General features: G+C 37.1%; 1 protein-coding gene across 1 annotated transcript; it reads right to left on the reverse strand.

Annotated features, from left to right (window-relative positions):
* Positions 1 to 3,640: 3,640 nt before the first annotated feature.
* LOC127705623 (uncharacterized) lies at positions 3,641 to 11,246 on the reverse strand. Its single transcript, XM_052209952.1, has 3 exons — positions 11,098 to 11,246; positions 7,678 to 10,877; positions 3,641 to 3,672 (listed from the first exon to the last, which is right to left on the reverse strand). Exons 2-3 carry the CDS (start codon positions 10,568 to 10,570, stop codon positions 3,641 to 3,643), a joined length of 2,925 nt encoding a protein of 974 aa, XP_052065912.1. The 5' UTR covers positions 10,571 to 10,877; positions 11,098 to 11,246.
* Positions 11,247 to 17,900: the final 6,654 nt, after the last annotated feature.

A 17,900-nucleotide genomic window follows, 5' to 3' on the forward strand; every position in this document is an offset into this window, starting at 1 on the left:
ACAACAAGGAGCGACAGGAAGGAAAATCTAGCGATCGACAAGGGGACAAATTTGTTTAAATATCCTATAAAACTTTTTTTTTTCTGTACATTAATTAGGCCGTTTGAATTGTTTTACATTTGTCATTTCGGGGCCTGTTATAGCTGACTATGCGGTATTGGCTTTGCTCATTGTTGAAGTCCGTACGATGATCCATAGTTGTTAATTTCTGTGTCATTTGGTCTCTTGTGAAGGGTTGTCTAATTGGCAACCATGCTTCATCTTCATTTTTTTATCAATCAATTCCATTTGATGATTTGCTTCATAAAGTTTCAAGTCAAGTATTAAGTAAAATCATCAGTCGACCAACTCCTTATGGGAGATTTTGACATAAATTACAATCATTACCAACTTTTGGCAATAATCCTGAAAACCATGTGCAATAGACTAAGCGTAACTTGGTGGATCGTCTCATTATACCGCTCGGTGATCTCATGGTAACCTGCTCGTTTCGCGGGAGGTCGTGGATTCGATCCAAAGACTAGGTAATAACTGCTTCTCTGCTAAACTATACGTCAGAGCAAAAACGGGTTGTTCCTGAGTCAGATTAAATGTATGAGTAGGGTGACATTTCCTCTTGCAGACTGTTACATAGGGAAACAATCCGGCTCAATGTGTCGTTCTAGTACAAATCAAGGTTCATATTTATATCACATAAAAATAAAGAGATGTGGCATGATTAAATGCCAATGATACAATTATCCGCCAAAGATCAAATGACGACGATAAAAGCAAGTATAGACCACCGTACGGCCTTCAACAATGAGAAAAACTCATACCGTATAGTCAGCAATAAAAAGCCCCGACAAGAAAAAAATTAAACGAGAAAACTAACGGCTTGATTCATTCATTGTTTTGATTTTGACCGCCTGACAACTTTACGTAAATATCAGAGTGATTATAAACAAGGACTCTGTGACGGGCAACTTATAATATCCGTGTTTTAAAGATTTTAATGATATCAAGCCAGTCCAGTTCAAACTATTATCACGTGGTACAATTCTCATTTACATATAATGAATATTAATTAGCAAAAGTACTACTAATTTCTGGCTATGAGTCATTCCTTAAATGGATTATGTAAAATTTATTAATGGTTCGTGCCCCGAAATGAAAATAACGTCAGGTAATTGGTTGAATTTTTATTGTTTACTAGGTTTTAAACAAATCACGACGTTTTGGTGTTCATTTTTGGGAATATTACCCAGAACGCATTAGATTTTGAAAAGCCGAATTGGATCGGAATCTTATACTTAATGTGTAAGAGATTGCTTTCACTGTTGCAAATCATTTTTTTTTAAAGAGAAAGATTCAGGCAACTGGAAACATCCAGTTCATATCATTATGACTATCAAATCAGTAGGACACCAAGGATCGAAATATATTTAAACATTAAAGTAAATCTTGGAATAAGCATTCACACCAAGATTGATGACAATTAGTGAAGCGCTTTCAGAAAAATTTTCTTAAATCAATTATGCTAAAAAAAAATATTTAATCACAATATCTCACCTTGGCACTTTGAATAAGATAAATACTTTATATATGAACAAGTTCACCATTTGATAAAAATACTGTAAATTCAGATATTGTTGCTTACAACCTTTAATGCAATTGTTGAACAATAGATAAAACTGAGAGATACATTATTACGATTTCAGGAATATCTTCATTAAAAAAATGCTAAATGCGAGCTTTTATTTTGGCGAAACCTATTCGTGCACTAGTAAAGACATGTAAAATAAATTGCATTAACAGCTTATTTTGTCTCTGTTTCATATTCATATTTACGCTGCTATGTCAGTATGTCATCAAGAATTTAAAAATATCATCTTTTACCTGAACAATCTAATGACCATTCGTATCAAGACTTGTCACAATTGGCAAATTGCTTTCAGAGGAAATCTCTGAAATAATTTCTAAAAATCAATTATGCAAAAACTTCTCCGGAAGTCTCATCCTGACACTTTATACCAGATGAAGATTGTTCACCATTTGCTCAATGCATGCGTCAGATTTACTTTTCTATCTTTTATGAAAATTCTCATACATGAACAAGTTGTCAATCATTTGATAAATATGTTGAGGATAAATAGAGACTATCACAGTACCGCGGGAATTATACATGTACTTATACGCGTTAGCGCTGTCTATATATGTAACGTCACGATATCTATGTGTAAACGTCATTGTATTCCAGCATTAAGGATGTACTTAGGTGAAATTAAAAAATCTAGAATTTAAAATTGATTTTATAAGTCGGAAGAGCATTAGTTAAGGAACAAAATAAGCTAAAAATATTGATAGGTTATGGAGCTCCTTTTCTAGATATTCGATTTTTAAAAAATGGCGGGAAAAGGCTGAATTGGACTTTTACCTTATATTTGCATTGGTATTTTGGGGATCTCAAATCGAAAGAAAAGAAATCTAGAATCTGCTTAAATTTTGGTTAATGACCTTTTATGAGCTATTGAAGTCTTATATGAAAAAAAATGGGTGTTATGGGACAAAATATTTTACGCTGTATTTACAATGCTCTCGTTAGCGAAACAGTGATATACCCTTATTTGCTTCCGTCAAAACACCCGTTGGCAACATTGATTATTTTGGACGCACACGAACTACAAAAACACAGTGGAATAAATGGGACAATTACGTTAATTCAACAGACATTTTGGATACCGAAAATCCGACAAAGAGTGAAAACCGCATTACGGAGTTGTATTCCCTGTAGGAAGATAATAAGTCAACCGTATGTTGCGCCTGACCCACCACCTCTACCAAAGGACCGTCTTGGTTGATTTTTTGTGTGTTAACGCCACTTTTAAGCACCGCTTTTGGGCTATTTCGTGGCGGCCAGTTTTTATTCGTGGACGAAGCCGGAGTGCCCGGAGAAAACCACCGACCTTCGATAGGAAAACTGACAATCCTAGTCAATTAAGATTGGAGTCGAGTGCACCCGCACGAGCGGGGTTCGAACTCATAACCTGAGTGTTGACTGGCTAGTGATTACAGTAGTAACTACTTAGACCACTCGGCCACCTGACTATTTATATCTCATCCGGTCAATACGGGCAATTGTACTGTCATTAGTGTAACCCAACTGTTGGCAACGTATCGTGCCGATGCGGTATGTGGGAATATACTGGGGAAAAAAATAACAATATACCAAGAGTAATATCATGTAAGCGTACAGCTTCCGGAATTTGTAGTTTTCTGTCCAACAGAGGGATGTAAATAAGAACAATGAGTTTCGATGTACTCAATCTTCCTTTAATGCTTTGTACAGGCTTACATAATTTGGGCACGAAAAACAATCATATTTTGTAGTATTTCTTCAAACTGTCAATTATAGCGAACTGTACGACCAGCAAGTTAACAAATAAGGCCGCTAGACGTCAGAGCAATCTGAGATTCAAACACTATGCATAGTTATTTTTGTACTATTGATGACCGTACTGCCTACAACAACAACAAAATATCCACTATGCTGAGCCTGACTCAGCTAGCTTAACCAGGTGACTGTATCGCAATCTCGGCAAATATATAAAGAACACAACTTGTTTCAAAAATTGTAATTATAATATTCCACCAGAAAGGTTTACAAGTAGTCAGTAGATTGTTTGTGGTAAACTGCAATAAAACAAAAAGAAATACTTACAATGTATGAAAGAACATATTAAAGTTCATATGCAAATATTTAAAACAATGAAATGAAAACGAAAGTAGAATTTACAGTTCCAATCTCGGTTTTAAATAACTTACAGTTCGTATGCATTTAATAAATCACTTATCCAAATTAACGAACTTAAACAGATTAAATTATCACAGTTTATAAATGAATAAAACGTACTTGACAGTGATATGTCTCGATTTCCTCAGAAAATTAAATGTCGTCCATGTTACATGTGTTGAAATATTGAAACAGACGGTGTCACAGGAATTAAAGGCGTACGGTGATGTAAGAAATCGGTTCAGTACGATTTGTTCCGGATGATTATGAAAACATATAGTAAACATTGAATGTGAAACAGAATACTCCCCGTCTGATGTCTAACTGATATCACTATTCCAAATATATAACACACTGTAAAAATCCATAGTATCATTATTAACAAAAACTATATACAATCGTTCTCTATGAGAAGAATCATGTCCACGATTGGGCGTGTGTAGATGGTGGCTTTTCCATTTACGATGATTCGTACTTCTGCTTTCCGGACATGTTCGTCGGAACTCTTAAATGAATTTACTATAACGCCTATGGGCCATTGAGTACGGCAAAGGTTTTTGTCCTTTAGGAGAATGACGTCTCCTTTGATGAGATCACGGCGATCTTCGGTCCATTTTCGTCGTGGTTGTAGTAACGGCAGGTACTCTTTCCTCCAACGGGACCAGAAAACACTGGCCAGAGCCTGTACACGTCTCCATTCGGCTAGACATAGATCCTGTTTGTCGAATTCTCCAAGCTGATCTGAAGTGAAGATGTAATCGGTCTTTTGTGTCAATAACATAGCTGGCGTTAAGATTAACGGATTCTCTGGATCTGTCGATACCGGTACCAGAGGTCTAGAGTTCACTATTGCTGAAACTTCTGCCATTAGTGTGTTGAGCACGTCGTGCGTTAGGCTTCTTCCTGCTGCGTTTAGAAGCATAGAATCAAGAATTCTCCTTGCGATACCAATCATTCTTTCCCAGGCTCCACCCATGTGGGACGAATGTGGCGGATTGAAGATCCAAGTTGTACCAGAATTGTACAGAAAGTTCTTGAAGGGTCCATCTTCGACGTTGATTGAGTCAATCTTTAAATCGTCGATTGCACCAATAAAGTTTGTTCCACGGTCAGATCGGGAAATCTTAACTTGACCTCTTATAGCGGCGAATCTTCTGACGGCGTTTATGAAGGCTGAAGAGCTCATTTCCTCGATTAGTTCGATATGAACAGCTCTTGTCACTAAGCATGTGAAAAGAATTGCCCAACGTTTTGAGTTGGCGTATCCACCACGTGTTTTACGTGAAACAATTGTCCAGGGTCCAAAGGTGTCTATTCCAACGTTGGTAAACGGAGGTGACGGTTCAAGACGGTCCTCTGGCAAATCGGACATGATTTGACACTCGGTTTTCCCTCTTAGTTTGCGGCATATCACACATTTGTGAATAGTTGAAGATATCAAGCGTTTTGCTCCGACGATCCAGAATCCTGCGGATCGAATCGCTCCGTCTGTGAAGTGGCGTCCTTGATGTTTTACCTTGTCATGGTAGTGTCGGACTAATAATGTCGCTATATGATGGCGTCCAGGGACGATCAATGGTTTCTTTTCACGGAGGTTTAAGTCAGATTTGACAATACGGCCTCCTACTCGTAATAGTCCTCGTTCGTCCAAAAACGGATTGAGGTTAGCTATCGGGCTCCGCTTATGAATTTGTTCCTGACGTTTAATGCAATCTATTTCATCTCCGTAAACTTCATGTTGTGCAGATATTAAGATGAAATTTTCGGCGTTCGAAAAACTTTCCAGAGAAGTAACTGGTGCTGCCTGTTTTGACCCGTGTAAACGAGAGAAACGTTCCAAAAAGGCTATCGCTCTCACAAGTGATGTCCAGTTGGAGAATCGGTTGAATCTTTCAGTTCCGATACCTTTACGCTCAGTTGTGGCAAAGGTCTTTGCAACATTAACAGTTGCACGGATTTCTCCATCTTCCTCTGGATCTATTAGTTGATAAATGTCCTCGGAATTCTCCTGTTCTCCGGAAAGAAGTTGTTTCGGTCCCAATAACCACTCACTACTATGAATTTCGTGGGCTGGTACGGACCTTGTTCCCGAATCTGCGGGATTACGGTTCGTTGGTACATAATTCCATTGACTTGGAGAGCTAAATTTCCTTATTTTCTCTACTCTATTGGCGACGTAGATTAAGAACCTTCTTGTCTCGTTACTGGTGTAACCTAAGACCACTTTACTGTCTGTGTAGAATTTCACGGTGTCTATGTGTAAATCTAAATTATCCACGATGGTTTGTGTGATCTCAACTGCTAATACGGCAGCAGATAGTTCAAGTCGAGGAATAGTGTGACCACTTGTAGGTGCAACTTTTGCTTTCCCAAGAATGAACCCCATGTTTGGTTCACCACCACTGTCGATCGTGCGTAGATAAGCAACAGCTGCTATGGCTTTTTCTGACGCATCAGAGAAGACATGTAATTCCTTTGTGACGGTTTTGCTGAGATACGGTACGTAGGTACGTGGAATGCGCAATGTTTCAATAGCTATTAAAGTATCTCTCCAAGATTTCCATTCAACTGCTGTCTCATCAGAGAGAGGTTGGTCCCAATCGACGGTTTCTGATACTATCTTCCTTAGTAGGAGCTTTCCTTGTAATATCACAGGAGCTAAAAATCCAAGAGGATCGTAGATGCTGTTTATCGTTGATAAAATCCCTCTCCGAGTGATCGGTTTATTTTCTGAAGATAATTGAAATAAGAAGTTGTCAGTGTTTACATCCCAGCTGAGTCCAAGACTGCGTTGTAGGGGTTTGCTGTCGCATTCTAAGTCTAGATCTTTAAGATTTGAAGCCAAATCACTGGCATGAAATGCAGCCATAACTTCCGCACAATTAGAGGCAAACTTGTGAAGGCGCAAGTTTCCATATTTTGCTAATGCTTGCTGTGTGTCCTTCATGAGCTTAACAGCTTCCTCTTTAGTAGGACATGACGTAAGACCGTCGTCGACGTAGAAGTCTCTTGTAACAAAGCTAGTCACGTGGCTGCCGAACTCTTGTTCTGATGCCTGAGCTGCTTTTCTGAGTCCAAGCGTAGCAACGGCAGGTGACGGACTATTTCCGAAAACATGAACTCTCATGCGGTATTCGACAAGGTCTCTTGTAGGTCGTTGTCTCTATGCCATAAAAACCTCAGATAATTTCGGTGGTCTTTTCTGACAACAAAACAGTGAAACATGTGTTGAACGTCTGCAGATACTGCGACCATTTCTTTCCTGAAACGCAGCAGTACTCCCAAGAGATCATTGGTTAAGTCGGGACCTGTTAGCAGGACGCTGTTAAGTGAGACTCCGTTACATTTTGCGGAAGAATCAAACACACCCCTAATCTGATCGGGTTTCTTCGGATGATAAACACCAAACAATGGCAAATACCAGCACTCCTCGTAGTCGTTCAACGGTGGAGCGAGTTCTGCATGATTATTGTCTAGGATCTTACTCATAAATGTAAGAAAGTGTTCCCGCTTTTCTGGGTTTCTATTAAGACTGGCGTCTAACATATTAGCACGATGAAGAGCTTGTGGTCTGTTGCTTGGCAATGGCTGCCTTGGAACTCGGAACGGTAACGGTGCTACCCAACTTCCTTCCGAGTCCCTCACAAATTCGTTGTCCATCTGCTTCATGAACATTTTATCTTCACATGACATTCCAGGCTTATCATCGTCCCTTGTTTTTTCAAAGAGTGGTGAAAGTAAATCTTTCTTAACGGGGTCTGTGTAGTTTTCCCGAATGTCAAATTTGCTTGTACATGGTTGAAACGTTGACGGTTGTCCTGTAGGTAAAATGTTGGTTATTTTGACGTTTAATTCAAGAGGCACGTGCTGCTTGTTAATGCAAGTCTCTCCTATCACTACCCAACCCAGTTTCAATTGTTGTGCATATGGAGTTCTGGGTGGTCCTATGCGCTGGTCAAGGACATGGTGTGCCTCTATAAGGTCTCTGCCAATTAAGAGAAGAATTTGGCAATTTTCCTCTATCGGTGGAATGCTACCTCTAAGTTCTTTTAAATGAGGGTGGTGCATTGTGACTTCAGGAGTAGGTATTTCGTCCCTATTATTGGGAACATGATCACATTCTATCAGTACCGGCAGGTCAAATTTGTCATTTCCATTTATTGATTCCATGACAAAACCTCTTCCTCTTTTCCCGGAAGTGACTACTCTGCCGGAGCATGTTGATAAGGTATAATTCTCCGGTTTGTCTTTTACGTCGAAAAGATTGAAGAATTCGGGCGATGCTAGTGACCGGTTGCTTTGATCATCAATGATGGCGTACATCCGGATAACTTTGTCCTGGTTATTCTTGTGATAAACATTCACAGGTAGTATTTTAACACAAGATTTCCCGCTATATGTTTCCTTGCAAATCTCGGTACAGGTAGAATTAACTGAGGTTGACTTAGTTTCAGCCGATTCTGTAGGCTCCCCGCCATAGGCTTGCTTGGGCGAGCTAGACTGAGAACTTGCAGGTTGCTGTGGTCTAGTAATGTGAAGTGCGGTAGTGTGTTGTTTACTTCCACATTCTTTACAACTTATGCGTGCATTACATTCCCGGCTTCTGTGTGTGGTGGAATCGCAACACTTATAACAGACATTGTTTTGTTTCAAAAGTCCTTTGCGTTCCTCTATTGACTTGGCTCGGAACGCTCGACATTCATTTAAGGAATGCTTTGTATTGTGCAGAATACAAAGACCTTGTTTGCTGGCGTCTCTTGATTGCTGCTCAACCGCTGTTTTATGAGCACCAACTTTAGTCTTGGGGTGAGACGTGAACCTTGGCGCAGCACCTTTTGTATTTGGTGTGGCTTTTGACCCAAAAATGAACCCAGGATCATTCTTTGTTTTGCTAATTTCCCTGATGAAGGCAGAGAATTCTGTGAAAGGTGGAAAGGCAACTTCATATTTAGACTTGTATCTTGTAGCCCTTGTTATCCACTTTTCTTGGAGTCCGTATGGTAACTTTTCAACAATAGGATTTATCCCGGACGAAGAGTCAAAATATGCTAGCAAACATCCCAGCTTGGGATTTTCTTTGTGATACTCTATTTCTGATAGAATATCGGACAAGTCATAAAGACGTGCGCTATCTTTGTTCGTCAAGGTAGGGAAGTTGACGAGTTTACTTGTGAGAGAGGCCTCCAACATTTCTGGAGCACCATATCGCTCATCCAGTCTCTGCCATAACCTTTGTATGCCTTTTGTAGGATTATTGGCATTCGACGCTCGTATGCTAATGGCATGTTTAGCAGATTCTGGACCGAGCCACTTGATCAGAAGATCAATCTGTTCTGAGTCACTAACTTGTAACTCGTCTGTCACGTTCTTAAAGCTTGCTTTCCATGTATGAAAGGATTCTGCCCGGTCATTAAAGCTTGTTAGCCGGGAGAACAGCAGGTCCTTGCGTAGGAGAAATCTGGTTATCTCCGACGTAGGATTGATTTGTTGCTGGTATGCAACAGGGGTCTCTTCTATTACGCCTTGTTTTTGGTGTTCAGTAGGGATCTCCTCCGAAAGGCCTAGTTTTTGTATGCCGGTTACTATTCCCAGATCTGGGATTAAGGTAACTTCCGGTGACTTGGTATCGGAAGGCAAAACAGCAGATGTCTGTGGCGGCAAGTTGAGTGCCACGGATGGCACGAACGCTGGTGCTTCATGACTCAGCTCAATCTTAACAGGACTTTGTCTCATCTTTTGAGGACCTGTTACTTCCTTTACAGCAGTTAGTACAGGATGTTTATTGACGAAATCTTGCACACGCTGGAGAGGGTCTTCCGTTTCGTCAAGGAGATCGCTAACTGCTTGGCTGCCGTCGTATTCCAGGATACGAGCCTCGGCTTCTGCGGCTGCAGCTTCTCTTTTTGCTTCGAGAATCTTCATAGCAGCCCTAAGTTCGGCTTTTTCTCGGACCGCACGTGCTGCTTCCTGTTCCATTTGAGTTTTCCTGCGAACGGCCTCCTGTTCTTTTTCAGCTTTGATGTGCTCCTCCTCCTGTTCAATTCGAGCTTTCAGGTGAGCAGCCTCAGCAATTCTACGTGTGGCCTCTTGTTTTGCACGGATGGCTTCTTGTTCTATCTTGGCCTTGATTTCTGTTTGTCTGTATAGGGTCTGTTCCTCTAATACGGCCTCCTGCTTTAAGAGGGCAGCTTGTTGCTCGGCAAAGGCTATCCTTGATCTAGCGGACTCTGCCTTTGCACGCTTTCTCCGTGCTAGGCTTGACATGTCAGAGACGTTTGAGCTCCCACTATGCGAGGTGTTCTTGCCCTTAGATGTCCTCGTTTTTGTAGATTTAGCCTTTGTGAGGGTAAGGCGATGCTCGTGTAAAGTTTCAATTGCCAGGTCGACTTTAGACATTCGGATATCCGTTGAAAATTTGCACGTATCAATGTCTTGAAGGCTGTCTAATGTTCTTGTATTTTTGAGAAATTTCAAGTACTCGTCTGTGAGCCTGCGATAATTAGTACAGGCTTGTACAATTTTATCTTGTGATGTTAGCAATTGCTGGAGGTCGTTAGGAGGCTTGGTCGTTTCTGATAACTGAGATTCTAGGTTTGACCATAGGGCCTCTAAGTCGTGATAGAACTTGTCACGTTTTTCTATAAAGGCTCCCTGTCCCTTTTCGGTAAGTTCACGTACTCGCCTAGTCTCGGCATTTTCATCTAAATGTGTGTTATCAGACGGATTTTCTTCTAGTTCTTTAGGGACATCTCCCTCAGGGGGCTGAACCTCTTCTTGCTGTTCGTGACTGGGATCCATGATGTAAATCAACTAGAAGTAGGCAATGTTTGTTCAACGTTGTTGGTTTGCTGCCTAGGACGCACAAGCTGTGTTGCGTAGTGTCAAGGTAACAGCTACGAACGATGCTCCGTTGTATTTCCTGTTCAGGAGATGTGTAGACAAGTTGTTGTCAATTTACTATGCTGAGCCTGACTCAGCTAGCTTAACCAGGTGACTGTATCGCAATCTCGGCAAATATATAAAGAACACAACTTGTTTCAAAAATTGTAATTATAATATTCCACCAGAAAGGTTTACAAGTAGTCAGTAGATTGTTTGTGGTAAACTGCAATAAAACAAAAAGAAATACTTACAATGTATGAAAGAACATATTAAAGTTCATATGCAAATATTTAAAACAATGAAATGAAAACGAAAGTAGAATTTACAGTTCCAATCTCGGTTTTAAATAACTTACAGTTCGTATGCATTTAATAAATCACTTATCCAAATTAACGAACTTAAACAGATTAAATTATCACAGTTTATAAATGAATAAAACGTACTTGACAGTGATATGTCTCGATTTCCTCAGAAAATTAAATGTCGTCCATGTTACATGTGTTGAAATATTGAAACAGACGGTGTCACAGGAATTAAAGGCGTACGGTGATGTAAGAAATCGGTTCAGTACGATTTGTTCCGGATGATTATGAAAACATATAATAAACATTGAATGTGAAACAGAATATCCACACTGTGTATTTGGCTTTACAAGTCTCCAACAAGAGAAATATTTAACACACACACATGTATTTATGTAGCGTAACATGTCTTTCAGAGTGCTAATCTGTAACCATCACATTAAGGTCCGTCTTGTGAAAGAGTATTCATCTCCTATAGAAAAAAAAATTGTGCTGATATTCATGTAATATTTGCCACTGAAAGTTTTGCAAAAATCAAAAAAAAAACGAAAACAAAAACAAAAACAAAAACAAAAACAAAACAAAAACTAGTAGGTCAGATGTAGGTTCGTGTTCAGATCACTCAATGTGATCACTTGCATGTCAACAAACAGTGATATAGGGAGATTGTCAGATTCCGATCATGACTGTAAAGGACAACCATTTGTTTAATACAAAGATAGCCGATTCACTCTTGATACCTTGGTTCTTTAAAAAAAAATGGCCAACATGATATAGCAGAGTGCTGAAAGTGGCACACACAATCAATCAGTTATTTTCAAATTACCTATCATTAATCAGTTTTGGCAAAAAAAGTATATAGGCTATACCATACTGAAACATAAATGTGATAAAAGAATATACAATTCAAGAAAGAGAGGTGCACCAACAGAAAATAGAAACTGCAATCTTTCTTTTAATTTCATCGGATCTCAAAACTTTAACTCTTACCAGAATTTTTTTCTATCTCACAGTATAATTCGGAAGTTTCTAAGTGGAACTCAAGTTTTAACTAGAAATCTTACTCGAATTAACATTCGAACTAAAAATAAAACTGGAACTTTAACTCAAAATTTAGCTGGAACTCGAACTCTTATTCTACCTCAAAGGTTATCCACACTCTCATTTGTCATCTGATAAAAAAATTCGTAAGGGTTCCACGGAACCCAGTGTCTCGCCTACTTTTGCTGTTAATCGCAGGCTCAACAAAAATGAGGAAAAAATCACTAAAAATATTCCTCTCGATACTATCTTTTGATTGTAAGAAACTTCTGTCCAAGTTTGGTATAAATCTAGGATAGTTTATGGATCTAATAAATGTTTTAAAAACTTTAACTGCATACTGTATGTAATGTTATCTGGAAGAAAAACTAAGTTCATTTAAAAGTAAAATACGGATAAACAGGTACAAAATTTTGACAAAATTTCCTTCCAGATACGAGCTTCTGTCCAAGTTTGGTACATATCCAGGATAGTTTAAGAAAGTTATTAAAATCTTAAAAACGTTAACCACAGAGTAAATGTATTGTTTCCTGGCAGAAAACCAAGTCCATTTATAAGTCAAATATGGAAAAACAGGAATTTTATTTTTACAAAATTTACTTCTGGATACTATCTTATGATCATAAACAAGCTTCTGTCCAAGTTTGGTAGAAATCCAGGATAGTTTAAGAAAGTTATAAAAACTTCAAAAACTTTAACCGCAGAGTGAATATTTGTAGACGCCGCCGCCGCCGACGACGGAATGTAGGATCGCTATGTCTCGCTTTTTCGACTAAAGTCGAAGGCTCGACAAAAAACTAGAGTTAGATAAAATATATCAACATGTTCAATTAACTCTAAATTATCGGATGCATTGTATTTCTCATAACATACCAAAGTTGAGCGATTAATCGAACGGTAATAAAATATGTGTAATACATAAGGTTTTAATACACAGGCGTTGAACATTGAACATATTATGCACAATGAACATGAAACGATGTATGAAAAATGGGTGCGGGATGATAGAACTCAGAAAAAAATTTGGTTTCCACAGTTCGAATAAATTATGAAGCGTTGTGTAATTACGGAAATGTTAACCAATTTTAAATTTCTACCGACAATAGGTTTCTTTTAACGTGCTGAGTTTGTGGCATTTTTAACATGGCATTTCAGGTTTTATCTTCCCGGTGCGAACGGACAAGCTAGTGAAATTATGGTAACGAAATTATTCTGCCTGCAGTCTAAAAGGAACGTGTTACTTTTCAGCCCGGATACCCTCAGTCTTCCGAGGTAGAAGATTCTTTATCTGGAAGCCGAAAATTATTTCTATAATACGGCATGAGGCAAAAATTCGTTTTCCACATACAACAAATGCAATTAAAAAAACGAGATGACTTCAACTTTGACAATTACTTTATGATAAACTGTTATTGTATCTATGTTTAACGATTCGATAGATTGATAAAAATATCAATGAATAATAAAAATACCTTAAAAAATGTTCAAAAATGATATTATATTTTGTAGTGAAAAGGTTTAATTTAACCAAAGCGTTGCAAGAAATGCTGTTATGCCAGCAACGTCGTTCTATAACGTTAACAGAAAAGGTTATAGTTCCCGCCAAAATTCAATAATAAGATTATTTTCGTTTTAGCGGATTTAAAACATCGGTGACCCCCCTTTTTTATTTATGCTTTTAAAATCTTCCCTGAAACTGCTACTTATGCAGAAGTTTGAATGGAAAAACATTAGTCGATTTTTTTTATTTCAAGAAAAATCTATTATAAATAGCAATTAAAAATGGCGGGAAATGTTCAAAGGCCTTCAAAAATAAGGAAACCGAGACAAATAAATGTTCATAAGGTACAAGTTACATTTGACCGTTTTGTTATTCCAGTTAAACATCGTTTTTCAATAAGTTTGTCTTTTTTTTAGCAATAAAGAGCGCTATTTCTATATTTCGTTATAACGCGATTCTTTAAGTTTTGATGACGTCGTATCTCGAAAACAACATCGGTGACCCCAATTTTTTTTCCGCCTAAAATATTTCAATAAGTATGATCTGTCTACATGCAAAATTTCAATGAATTATTATTAGTATGCCAGCTTTAGCTGGCACTTATGGTAGAAGCATCGAATTGGAATAAAGAACGATAACTCTCTCTACATGATCAATCTAAAAAGTTTCGTCACTCTCGTTAAATCTCGTACGATTTTTTTTTTTAATTTTCGAAGTAGATCAAGTCAAGGTATCTAACTCTTAAAAATATTTGTTTTCTTTTTTTTCATTATATTTATTAAATAAACATTGTATTCTTGCTTGGCTCCAAAGATAAGGTCAATTCTTCAAATAATGAAAACGAAATTAGCATTGGAATATCCGTAAGGACAATTTCAGGACATTAGTTTAACCCTTATATTTTTATTGGCTGCCAGATTCTCGTTTAATCGCGATTTTGAAAAAACGGGACAAAACGGAATAAATTCGATGTTAAATGTGACATGAATTCTTATTTGTTTACAAAAACAAGAATTTAGAAATTTTAGTAACTTGTGCAGTTTATTTAAATTGTATTGTACCACGGAAATAACCGAAGTTTGGACAACATCTTACGCCATGTTTCGTCGTCTGCTTCATCTTTCCATTATCAGTGACAAATCTCCTAAATTACCACAGGTACTTCATTTAAAAGTCACAATATTATAATTAATGATAAAATTTGAGTGTAAAAGTTCCGTCCAGCCATGGGAACACAGAAAAACCCTCTGGAAGCAATAAATTTTGGGAGAAACGTAGCCGGAGGCGGAGGTGAAGGTAGTAGAATCTGCTACAGAATTTCCCATATCAAGTTACAGTGATAATGAAGTTGTTTATACTGTGGAATGTGGTCACTGTTATTCCTAGCTAACAGACAAATGCAGGTGTAATTCAAAGCTTAACAAAAGTTTAAAAAAAAATATATATATTCAAATTCACTGGGCAATCTTCTAATTTTGTAGACTGTCACTGTACTTCCTTTGACAAACTCTCAACAAATCTTGTCATTAATTATGACACATATCTACCTTAAACAGTCCCAGGAGATGGATGTTTTTTTTCACTCTCTAATTTAAAGTTTAATCATAGTAAAAGGAGACTTGAGTCTGAGTGATACATTTAGGTATATATTGTATGCTCCCATATTGTCCAAAATTGGATTTTATGGGAATTACAATGGAGTTATGATAACCCATGATAATACCATGACTTTTGATAGGTATAGAGCATGTTACTTGGAAGTATGTGGGCTACATACATCCTTTGAAATTAAAGCTGCAGACACATTATTTGGAGGCAATATAAATATTTGCCTCCCGCAGTCACCAGTATATTTTATGCGTCAGTTTAAACCTGATCAAAACATTTTCACTTTACCGAATACTTTTATCAGGTGCACATTTCAACCTATTATAGCAATAAACAATTATGGCTATAACGTCACATTACTCAAATTGCACCAAGTACCCAATTTTCACCCTATGTGTATGTATGTATTCAACAAAAAAATAACTGCAGAAATCTTACAAGTTTTTTTTGAGACACAAATCGTTCACAGTGAGAATATACATGTATCAACAGATGAAGCATTCCTGGGAAAAAGTAAATCTACGAAAACATCAGTGTCGTCACCATGCGAAGTTATCTAATTATCATCTTTTAAAAATGTTAGCAACTTCACAACTACAAGTTAATTTTCATGACCAAAATAAAATAAAGTACAAACAAAACAGCAATAAAATGCTTCGCCAAGCACAGCCTGATACAACCACAGATGTAGATTTAGCATATAAAAAACATCAAAAATTTTATGTCAGTTGAAATCAAACATATTTTAATTTTGGACCCTTCAAACTTTGATATGGACTTATTTGAAAACAGGTATCAGGTGAGCCCAAACATTTCTTTTCAGCAGCAGTCTCCAACTACATATCTCCTTAATTTTATATGATAGTCCCACAAAAATGTTGAAAATGTGTACATTTATTTTTTTTTTCTAGATTCTCTCATGTCATGCATGTGGAAGCGGTACCTTTTTGGTCACTATTTATGTGTTGTGTCTTAATATGAATTGTAACACTTTATAGTGACTGACCAGGTCAAACAAATACTTCTCAAGAAACATGCAGCAAAAGAAGACAACTTGGAACAGCATCAGCCATGCCAGACTATGTAGGAATAAAAACCGTGTGTCAAATCGGAATAGCATGGACGATATGTTAGTGATATGTCCTTGTGAATAATAAGGAAAGCTATCAATAATTCCGCAATTTTATCAGGTTTATCGTACATTTTCTGTTCAAATTTTCACACAATCAGTGAATCGTTCAAAAAGGCTAAACTAAAGTTTTATTACCAGCTGATTACTGAAAGTTTCAAACAATGACAAGTGTTTCATTCATGAAATAACGTGTGCGTTTCTGTGAAAAAAATCATGTGCAATTTTGTGAATTAAAGGGAAAGAAGATCCTTTTGCGGTGCACTTGTGCATGTCAATTGCGAACTAACCCAATATATTTTCTTTATCATGACCAGTCCACTGATAATGACGTCGACATTATCAAGGACAAGGAGTACACATCAAAGGAAAAATGCACAAATTACAGATAAAATGATTTACACACACTGTTTCGTGTGTATCACCTGCCATATCAGTATTTGTTGCATTTATATATAAATGAGAAATAATCAATGTAAAAATGGTGAATTTTTGGAGAAAAAACCAAAAAATTATGGAAAAAAAACAACCCAAAAATGTTGTTTTTGACCACTGACTCCTAAACTGTTGGTACCATAACCCCCAAAATCAATTCTAACCTTCCTTTTGTGTATTGAACCTTCTGGTACAATTTCATACATTGGCATAGAGATCGATTTACTTAAACTAAAGTTATTGTCCGGAAATCAAATGTGTCTTCGGACAGCAACAGCGACATGATAGCATTACTCGAAAGCAAATTTTTGACATATTCCCCATTTCGATTCTCAATTTTATATTGCCGTCGTATAAAAACTTGAAAAGTAAGCTAATAAAACAAATTATGCAAGAAATGACATAAAACCGACTCTGAATTAGTACATGAAATTGATGTAGAACCCCACAAAAAGAAGATGATCAGGAATACATTTATACTGCTGAGCAGTGTTCTCCCCTCAAATTTTAAATAGCATCCTAGAAAATAGCAAAATCTTTAGATTATCAACTTGACAATCCTATTAATGGTTCCTTATATGCTTAGATAAAAATGAAAAACCTGATCAAAACATTATTCTAAACAGGCTCACTGTAAATTCAAACTCTTCTTTTAACAATCAGAATGATCCTCTTGCTGATCACATATATATGAGATGCAGGAAACTAGGAATACAATATGAACAACCAGCTAATTTAGAAAGTAAAAATAATTCAACAAACAGAAAGCGTTGTTTGCAATATTAAATAAAAAAAAACGCTACAACTTTTAGATAATGATATTGATGAAAAAGATATTCCAAATCCTCCACCTTTTCATGAAAATCAACAAAAAATTAATTTAATAAAGTTATGGATTGTATAACTGTACAGTATTCATAGTTTGGTAATTAAACAAATGTCTAATTGTTTTAAATTTTATAAAATGTGCAAAGAAAGAAAAATGGATATAAAAATGCACAAGATAATGAATGTAAGCATTGTCATTTATATAAATCACCAATAAATTCATTTTCAGCAGAAAACAATAAGGGAGCAACCATTTAGCTTCAAAGGGGGGGGGGGGGGGGGGGTATGGTTTTTTGTTTGAGTCAGATTTTTTTACACGTGAAGCACTTCAATGCTATCAATCAACATTATTTAGTCAAAATATAACACTAGAAGGTATGGGGAAAATCTGGATTCAGAATA

The sequence above is a fragment of the Mytilus californianus genome, unplaced genomic scaffold (assembly GCF_021869535.1).
Source record: "Mytilus californianus isolate M0D057914Y unplaced genomic scaffold, xbMytCali1.0.p SCAF_6, whole genome shotgun sequence".
In the NCBI taxonomy this organism is placed as follows: Eukaryota; Metazoa; Mollusca; class Bivalvia; order Mytilida; family Mytilidae; genus Mytilus; species Mytilus californianus.

Coding starts and splice junctions, on each gene's coding strand:
- LOC127705623 (XM_052209952.1), bottom strand. CDS start 10,570: ATGGATCCCAGTCACGAACAGCAAGAAGAGGTTCAGCCCCCTGAGGGA. Junction 3,673..7,677: donor TGCACAACAATTGAAACTGG/GTTGGGTAGTGA, acceptor GTTTTATTGCAG/TTTACCACAAACAATCTACT.